This window comes from Odontomachus brunneus, unplaced genomic scaffold (assembly GCF_010583005.1).
Source record: "Odontomachus brunneus isolate Ranch 3 - 2012 unplaced genomic scaffold, Obru_v1 Obru_scaffold_004, whole genome shotgun sequence".
NCBI classification, from domain to species: domain Eukaryota; kingdom Metazoa; phylum Arthropoda; class Insecta; order Hymenoptera; family Formicidae; genus Odontomachus; species Odontomachus brunneus.
The window spans coordinates 4164331-4173907 of NW_022639454.1; the positions used below are offsets into that span (position 1 = coordinate 4164331).

The window sequence follows — 9577 nt, forward strand, 5'->3', positions numbered from 1 at the left end:
GGGGTGGGTGGGTGGGTGGTACGCGCGCCGAGTTGCTAGGCGTCGGGCAGGGGGACGACACCACCTCGCATACGCAGAGCGTGGTAGTGCACCTGACCTATATAGGCATCGCGGTATTGATCGACCTAATTCCAACCCAAGTCGGCTGCCTCCTCACCCGCAGAGACTGCCGTCCGAAATTACGTAAGCTAACCTACTGACTCACTGCGCCCGTTGACGTGGCGCGGGGATTCGGTCGGCGGAGTTATATTTTGGATAATCCACATCCCGTTACTATTCGCGTCGTTCGCCCGTGGCTATCGTCCTCTCCTCCCTCCGTTCTTCTTCTTCATGCGCACTCGCCTGCCTGCCTGGGTGCGTGAGTGCGTGAGCGGGTGAGTAAGTGCACCTCCCCACGCGCAGCGCGCGATCGCGAGGTCTTCGCTCTTCCTCCACCCCGCGCTCGCCCCCGTGCCCTCATGTTTTACTTTTTATCAAGGCACGAGCGAGCGAGGCTAAAAGTACGCTCCGCGAAAACGTGCAAGTGAAACCGGCACACCACCCACACACCACCGAACAGCCAAGCCAGCCAGCCAGCCAGCCAGCAGCACCCAGCGGCAGCGCGAACGTCGCGCGATTATGGGGCGGCTACCATTTGCCTCCGTTTACCGTCAAAGCTGATTGTTCTCGCTACGGACTAGCGGTTGGCAACAAAGTAGCGAGGGCCGTAAGAGGCAGAAAAAAGGCGCGCAAAAAATTGCGAGACACGCCGATTGTCTGCGTTTCGCGGAGAGTGCACGGCGGGAGTTACGTCACGGGAGGAAAAAGTGCTACGTTGCTCAATTTGCCGGCATCAATTATCGCGGGCCCGCACGCGCAGGTACTCGCGTTGCACCATGTGGCGTGCACGGTTGCGTGTGTGAAAGGCGACGGGGGAATAAACGGAGCCTCGTCCACAACGTAACGGCGAAATACCTTGGGCGTGAACCGTCGTTTAAAGACTTCGCGCGAGAGCCCCGGGTTTACCCGATTCCCCGGACTGTTGTTACTGTTCGGCTCGGAGCCGAGAGAATCTCCCCGCGCGCAAAGATGCGATATGACTTTCCCCTAAGCAACACGACATCTACTTCGCGTGTCGTAAGTCTACTCGGCGAAAATCATTTCCGCTATCTCGCGTTTTGTATTGTAAAATCGGAATCCGGCACATTGTATCTTTCTTTCTTTACAAAAAAAGATAAAAAAGAAAAATTGCTTTGCAACGCTGAAAAGCTCGCGAGGAGGTCCCGTTTCGATCGTTTTCGATCCTGACTTGGCGCAGTTACAAACATTGCCACCCGATTAAGAGCCTTGGATGCGACGCAAGGTCTTACCTCGGAACGGTAGCCCGGGTGTTCACGCTTTCGTCACCGATACCATCGCGATTCGGGAGGCGATTCGATTTCTCTCCGGTGACCTTTCCTTTCACGTGGGGCAGGTCGTGCCAGGGCCAGGTGCGCGCTCGCTCCACCGAAAATACCGGCGGTCCATCTACCTGCCGCGTTTACCACCACGCGTCCCGACGCGACCGCACCGTGCCAGACGGATCGTACGAATCTCCTCTCGGACGTCCTTTGTGAGAGGATCCTCGGAGGCTCGCTCGACTTCGTCCGTATAAAAGCCGACGAGGTCATTGCCTTCGCCATTCGTCGTCTGGTCGGGCTACGACCGTTTTATCTTTTTCACGGAGACGGCGATGGAGGCGGTGGAAGATGGTAAAAAAATTTCGTCTCTCTCGAGAGAGAGAGATAGGGATCGCAGGTTCGAGGACTGCTCCGCGGGGTTAGCGAACTCCATCGTTCTCGTCGCGTAAGAGTAACGAGAAACTGGCTGTTTCTTACGTTCGAGCGCCCCTCGAGAGTTACGATTTCGCGCCGCAAATAGATTCGATTTGAGCGCGGGCAAAGATGCGAGCTACGCGACATGAAAGCACGTCATGTCTCTTCATTTATTCGTAAGTGCAAAATCACGGCCGTGTGTATCGTGATATTCTGACTAGAAATTAATCCCACTGATCCCTGATCAGATTGACTTCAATCAGTTGTCTGGTTTGCGATGTCATCCTGATAAGCCGTGTAATGCATCGTGGCAATCAGGACCTTATTAACGGTACAGGATTATCGATAATCAGGACCTTATTAACAATCAGGAGCCGATCCCATCACCTTGTACAAACCAGACAACTGATTGGGATCACCTGATCGGGGCTACGAGATAAATATCTGGTTGGAATTAAATAGCGCGATGTATCATGGCGCCGGCCGCGGTTTCCCGCGTCGCGAGATAATCCGCCGAGTTATTTAACACGCGACATTTCGAGATGCTTATTAAATTAAGGCACAAAGGAGTGAATGGGGCACGATTATCGAGAGGAGGAAGTCGTAATCACGAGCGCGCTGTAGCGTCGCGTTATATCGGAGATTCCCCCGGAGATAGCCGTCGGAACTTTTGCCCGTCATGATAGCCCGATACGCCGAGTATTCACTGACATTCAGCCGGGGTGAGACGTAAAGCGTTCCGGGGGGCTGCGTGCGGTACAAAGGTGAGAGAGACAGGTGTCCGGCGAGGGTGCGTTCACGGTCTAACGACCTGCGAACGGACGCTGCCTCGTTCTCGCTTCATACGAGGCGAGCTTTTTATCTTTAGCATCGAACACGGCCGATCTTTAGGACGGCCATGTGGGACGTGTATTCCACGGTATCTGTGTGTGTGTGTGTGTGTGTGTGTGTGTGTGTGTGTGCACGACGGCGCACGTGTACGTAGGCCAATATCGGTCGACCCCGTACTATCTGTCTCGACGTTGCGCGACGAGAGAAAGAAGCCCGATAAAGAGAAAAAGCACCTCGGCGAGGTGTCGCGTAATGACAGTGACCTTTGTTGTGTGCGGCTTTAGCGGAGTATCTTTGGCATAGAAAGCGGCCGCCAACGGAGGCACGTCAAGCCGTACAAAAAATCTTTTGCATACGTCTCATTTTTATAGCGCGAGGTAAAAACTGCGCGATCGTCTGACTAAGGCTCTATGACACTTTTTTCCCGCAAGCTACGTAGTCTCGCGTTTTCTCACCTTTTCGTCAGTATTTTTCGTCATTGATACATAGAAGATAGAGAAGTTATGTTTACTCTTGATGTGTCACTGCAATTTAATTGTTACGCACGTCTGTCAAAAAGCCACTTTTATTGACTTTGAAGAAATGTGCGATCGGTTTAAAACGAGAGACAAACAAATCTATAATTGCTATAGTTCATCTCGAATATAACATTTCGCGAGGGAGTCTCGCGAATTGTTGTTTACGCTGGACATCAAATGTTTTCTATTATTAAACTCATCATTCATTTAGCCAATTAATATTTACCGTATACGTCGCATTTTAAAATCGACGAGAGCTATAATTTTATATTACGTACGAATTTCTATCTTCTTTTTCAGCGTCGCTTTCCCGTATTCATTATTTTTCAGAACGCAGATGAATCGGTTAATAGAAACGCGACAACATCCAAGTCGCAATTTTGGCTCTGCAATCTTCTCAAATTCCATCGAACGTGAAGGATCAATAAAATGAAGGAAAAAAAATTTATAATGAAAAAATTACAATTCCATAATAATATATAATGTTCAATTATTTCCATATTTTATCTACATTCAATTTCCATATTTTATTTACATTCAATCTGTCGATTTTAATCAGTAATATATTAATAATATAACCTAATCAATTGCATATAAAGTATGTGAGGTGGGCAAGTATTAAATAATTAATGTGGTTAAATAATATAGGTTTAATCGATAAGTAAAGGGACAAACTATCTTTATTCGTAGCTCTTTCATTCTTTGGAATTCTATGTAATTTGAAACTCTTAAAAGAGCTGATAAAGAGGAAATTATAAAAGCAAAGATGACGGTTATGTGTCTGAGAATGCTGTTTACCGAAAGATCTAAATTTAGATTCTGTACAATAACAAAGTTGAACGGAAGTAAAAAGAAAGCATTGGCAAATGTAAACAAGATCAAGCTCGCGGTCCAAAGAAAGTGCAATATTCAACGTAAAAAGCAATACTTGCCAGATTTACATTGGATTTTATACAAAGCCGGTATATATTTAGGGTTCAATAAATTATTCACGATGCTTTGATTGTGAGCATAATTAACCAGAGATTTGTGTTTATTGAGACCGTTATTCGGCTGTTTGAGTCAATATTTCTTGCATGGAGCAAATGCAAGTGCAGGTTAACGAACAATTAAATTCACGAAATTATGATCATCAAGCTATAATTTGTCAAACGAATGACGGTCTATATGAATGTCAACCTAAATTTCGTCTCAGGTACAGTACATTCGTCAATTACGATCGAGAAGTTTTCATATAATGAGTGATTTCGCACACACCTGGAAATACACGATGTATCGCCGTCCACGTCCCGCGTCCTGTATTCTTCGTATTCTTGCCTTCCCGATTCAACATCCCGGTTCCCGGCTGCTCTGTCGTGACACTACCGCTCTGAGACTGTCACTGACACTCACGTCATCGACACGATTCGATCAGAGAAACGCGGATCAATGACGCTATGTCCACGTGAAAGCACGATGAAATATTTCAATAGTCAACAGAATATTCTGATCACCCGACGGGGATGATAATATCGATATATATATATTATGGTGCACATTTCCGCTGTCTCGAAACGTAATGGAGACATTTGGAAAAGAGTTCGTGACGTGCGAAGATAGGATCGACCGCCTTGAAGGTCCGCAATGTTTCGAAAGCGTTCATTGTTGCGATGACGCGTCGCTCAACGGCGGGCGACGACTGTTGTCGATTGAAGGCAGATGACTCTGCCCTTTTTGCTGATTGTTTTGTTTACTCCCGCGCGTCTCGTACCTCGCCATAACCGAGTACGATTGCATTACGTCACGAGCCGGTATTTACAGTTCCTAGCGAGGTTCCTATTAAGATGTTTCATCGACTTTTCAAGTATTTTTATTCGGCATCGTGTTATTTAATTAATGACACGCGTTTCTCTGATCGCACCTACGTCATTATCTACGTGATTATGAGTACCATCAACTAGTTTCCGGAATGCCACGACGGAACAACGAGGTGTAGATCATTGGATCAGAAAGCCAGGCCATTGCAGGACGTGGCGATGCGACATCATTTATTTCCAGACGTGTGAAATCTATCCTCATTCTACACGATGCGACCGATTTCAAAGAATGTTTGACAAGTTTAGCGATATAATAAGTATAAGATGCAAAAAATACAACAAGAAACATTGATCCAAGTGGCCGTTTAACGACCTATGAATTCTTATAATTTTAAATATTTTGAGATTACGAATATCTCGACCTTAGAATCGAAATTTCTTGTATCAATTCGTTATTTTATTTCAATTGTATCAAATCTAAATACAAAATTTTATTGGCATTTAATATTATCGAACACATAACTGTTACTTTTATTTTAACCGCAGCCTTCTTTTTAAAAAGATACTAAGTGCGGATATAATACTGATAATATGATCGAATATAAAATTTCTGTTTGTTGTATCAACAATAGTTCGTATAATGCCGTACCTCGAGAATCTCCATTGATCCGTCAAATCCAATGGAATTTACAAGTTTGATATAATTTCAATTCGAGAATCACAGCGATGATATCTGTGTGAATAAAAATCGTACACACAATATCTCGCCTTGAGTGTCTCGAGGATAAAAAGGGAGTGACGGAGGATTCCTTATAACACAATATCCAAAGGGTAGGTTAAGTTCATACGGGTAAGTTATGCGTTTGGAGAAACCGGGACAAGGATAACAGTGGTGCTGTCGTATCTTGTCAACGATTCCTGACCAGGAAATTTGCATCTAATAATAATTATGCTGATCGTGCGAGAGAGGAAATGACGAAATATTTAAATGCAAGAATGGAGGTTTCGCTTCACCGTTTTTCGTAATGTCCGAATGAAGAATGTGCGCGAGAACGCGATTTCGCCGCGATATCTTTTAAATAAGTATTTCTCGAGTAAAAGTGTGGCCACACGAATCACGATGTTATAGATACGATTACGATGACGCAAGCACACGCAAGGCGCAACAGATAGGCCGCGGTGCAAAATTCGAAGTACGGCGCGGGTTGAATAATTTTCGTATTCGAGCGACGAGAGGTGTACAGAATTAGCATAATCGTCGAGATGGAACCGCGCCGTTCCGTAAACTGCATTCTGCTTCTAAATGACATTTAAAAAGACTATTCCGTTCGCGAGGGCACAGCTTTAGTGCCGATTCGGTGGCTGTTACGTACGACCTTATCTGCTGTCCCGGTATAAAAGCGCTTGAGATAAGAGACAGTAATAGGGAAAGGAGAAGAACTTACCCCATCACATGTGGCACGTCGATAGAGTGGGAGGATGCCCGTTTACGGTCGCCAGCCATATCGGCGAGTCTGGCAAAATCAGTGTCCTGATCGGCCAATCGGGCACTCTTACGTGATTCGAGCAACCTGATCTCCTCTATGCGTTTGGTTAGGCTCATTGTACCCTGCAACAAAAAACCAGAAAGGCCCTTAGACCTTAGAGCTGACGACACTTCCGATTTTTAGCGACTCACAACGACTCGCTTGCCTTCCCACACACTGGGAAAAGAAGCGCTTGGCATTTGTGACCATAATCGCATACACTGGGAGAAAAAATTAAAAAATAAAAGACATTTATTCGGTGGGTATTATATATTACATTTATTTTTACTAATATGTGATAAATTTTTCAAATAAGAAAATATATATAAATATTTTCTGTGAAAACCTTAGCTTTTCATGAAAGCAATTGCTTATTCTATTGAAATAAAAGAATTGAGATTTCAAATTTTTATATGTGTAATTAGTATCCACAGAATATAAATTTTTTATTTTACAGATATTTGTCATTTCAGTGTAGTGAAAGGAGAATTATTCACGTAATCAGTGCATTGCTACAACATAAGTGACAATGACCTCATATGCATGTATTAATGCATATAATGCTATTAATTTCCTTTTGTCAGAACAGCGAGAATATATGGTTGGCGCCGAAAATGACAATAATTTCAGCGAGATTCACCAATCCTTCCTTTCAGTGTGTACGATCGAAGCGCCAATTCCCGATGTATTCCGCGCTTTCCCGGAACATCAGCAATTCCGGCGGTAACGGTGACGATAGTAATATAAAACAGTAATCTGTGTGCGTTCGCTCATTAAGCCTCATTAATTTCGTAACCTAGTTGGCGGACGATCTTTCGCGTGATGAGCCGCGCGCAGGTTTCAATGGAACAAAGAGCTAGTTACACGAGTGCAAATGTCGCGACGGAAGATCGTAAAGCTACTGAGCGATCCACCCGTGACGTGGGAAACCTTGGTAACGCCGCAGAAAGCTCGCACACGATCGCGAAGTTTCGGCATTGACAAACACGCATGCAACATATCCAATCTAGCCCCGCGCGGAATGTTTCATCCAGCGGCGTTCATAACCGTGGCCCGCCCGCGAAACGTTCCAGCCGCGCATCGAAAGTTCGGAATTGAATTTCCGAAAACCATTCCCCGCGCTCTCGTAGCAATCGCGTAATCACGCGATGGTATTCGCACGCGGGCACGCGCGCGGATAAGCGCGCCAGCGGAGAAAGTGTGAGATTTTGAGCGTATCCCGTCGCGGACTTTCCCTCGCGACCGGCCGAGCTAATTGTTAATCGCGACCGATTACTTCCTTGTAATTACTCGGCCTGCCGATCACCGAGCATCGCTGGCGCACTGCAGGTTACAATTACCGCAGAGCTTACGGTTACGTGCGCGCCCGCGCCGGCTCTCGTCGCCGCCGCCTTTTGTCTTTTGTTTCATCGGTGTGCAGCTCGGTTGCAAAATACATTACCAGATTGCTTGTTATTCCAGCGCGCGCGACAGTAAAGTTGATGCACGGTGAACAGATACGCGGTCACGTACGAATGTTTACACGCAAATTACGCAATCGCGCTCGCCGCGAAAAAAACGGGACAGCTCTCGAAATTTCGCCGGTTATTGGTCGCGGGTTTCCGGTTTCAAGCACCCACGAGGAGAAAGACCCGTTGCCGCTCGTTCCTACCCGCGCCCCACGCAGGTCCCACGCGGTATAATAATTTACTTATTTGTCTATTTTATATCAGGTATGCGAGATTAAATTTACCTCTTTGTATACGCAAAGAAAGCACATCACATATAGAGATAAATTAACAGAAAGAAAGGGAGAAAAATAAATTGTATATTAGTAAGAGGATTAATAAGTTTGCTTCTTAGCATGTTTTGCGATATTAAAAAATCGATATTGCTAGAAAAATCATTAACACCGATGAAAATAAATTGTAAATGTATAAAAAGATGTATTTGCACGGACGCGGTATAATTTCACGAGATTTTTCGTATAACCGAAGGGCATATTAAGAGAAAAAATATTTAAAAGTAAGAAATATTTGTTCGATGCATACTAATAACATTCACTTGTACTAACAATGTTTAAATTGAGAAAATATTTCTCTCAAATGAGAAAATATATATTTCCCTAAAACACCATTGCTTTTCATGAAATAAAAATTGTTCATTTCGACAAAAAAAGGAAAATTTAAGTAGATATGTGCTATTAGTATTCTGAATGAATATTTTTTATTTCTTAGACAGATCAGTCTCTAAATATAAAACCATGGCATACTAATGTATATATATATGTATCACATATCTGACAGTATATCTCTGACAGAAATATCGTCCGAACGAATATATTATCGAGAGAAACAGAAATAAGCGGAAATTAAGCAGGTCCATAAGTCATGAGGTTCATTTTAAACAAGAGCTCGTGCATGCGAAGCGAAGCTCGGGAATCACGAGCTCGGCCTGTTCTCGATCGTGTCGGCTCGTATCTACGAGCGATCTCGCACAACGCGCAAAATTTGCGAAGAAATCGCGCGCGTGTCACGGCCGGAGCCGCGAAAAAGTCACGTCTCATCCCGCCTCGCGCTCGATTTCCAAGGCGCATCTCTCGCAAGACGCTTGGTTCCGTGTCGCGGTATTGAATTTCGACACACCGTGTATGCGTGCCGTACGTGTCACGCGCGTATACACAAACGCGCCTACACAGACGCGCCCGCGCGCGATCACGAAACGAAACCAACGAGGCAGCACAAGGCTGTTAACCCGCGGCAACGTCGTCATTATATTCGCATTATCGTGCCTCCGTCCGTGTGCGTAGTAGATGGCCGATACAGGCGCGTACACGCACGATCCGCGGTTTTATCGCGGTTACTCGCGGCCCCGCGGATAGTCGCCGCCGCCGTGGCGATGGCCCTCGCGCGCACCAATACCTCGCGATTTTCCCAACACTTGTTTCGCAACTATCGACAGTTACCTTAAAACCGCTCGCGTAGCCCGACCGTCACGGCAAAACTCGCCTGAAATTTTTGCGAATGTCGAAGTACCGCAGACATACGGTTTCTTTCTCTTTCTCACACAGACACACATACTACTCTCTCTCTCTCTCTCTCTCTCTCTCTCTCTCTCTCTCTCTCTCTCTCTCT

General features: G+C 45.4%; 1 protein-coding gene across 1 annotated transcript in view; it reads right to left on the reverse strand.

The window, feature by feature from the left end:
- The window catches only part of LOC116845739 (zinc finger protein 395), a 97660-nt gene that overhangs the window by 45940 nt on the left and 42143 nt on the right, over positions 1-9577 (reverse strand). The window contains exon 2 of the mRNA XM_032818787.1: positions 6384-6547. Within this exon, the coding sequence (XP_032674678.1) occupies positions 6384-6547 (164 nt within the window). The remainder of the gene's footprint in view (positions 1-6383; positions 6548-9577) is intronic.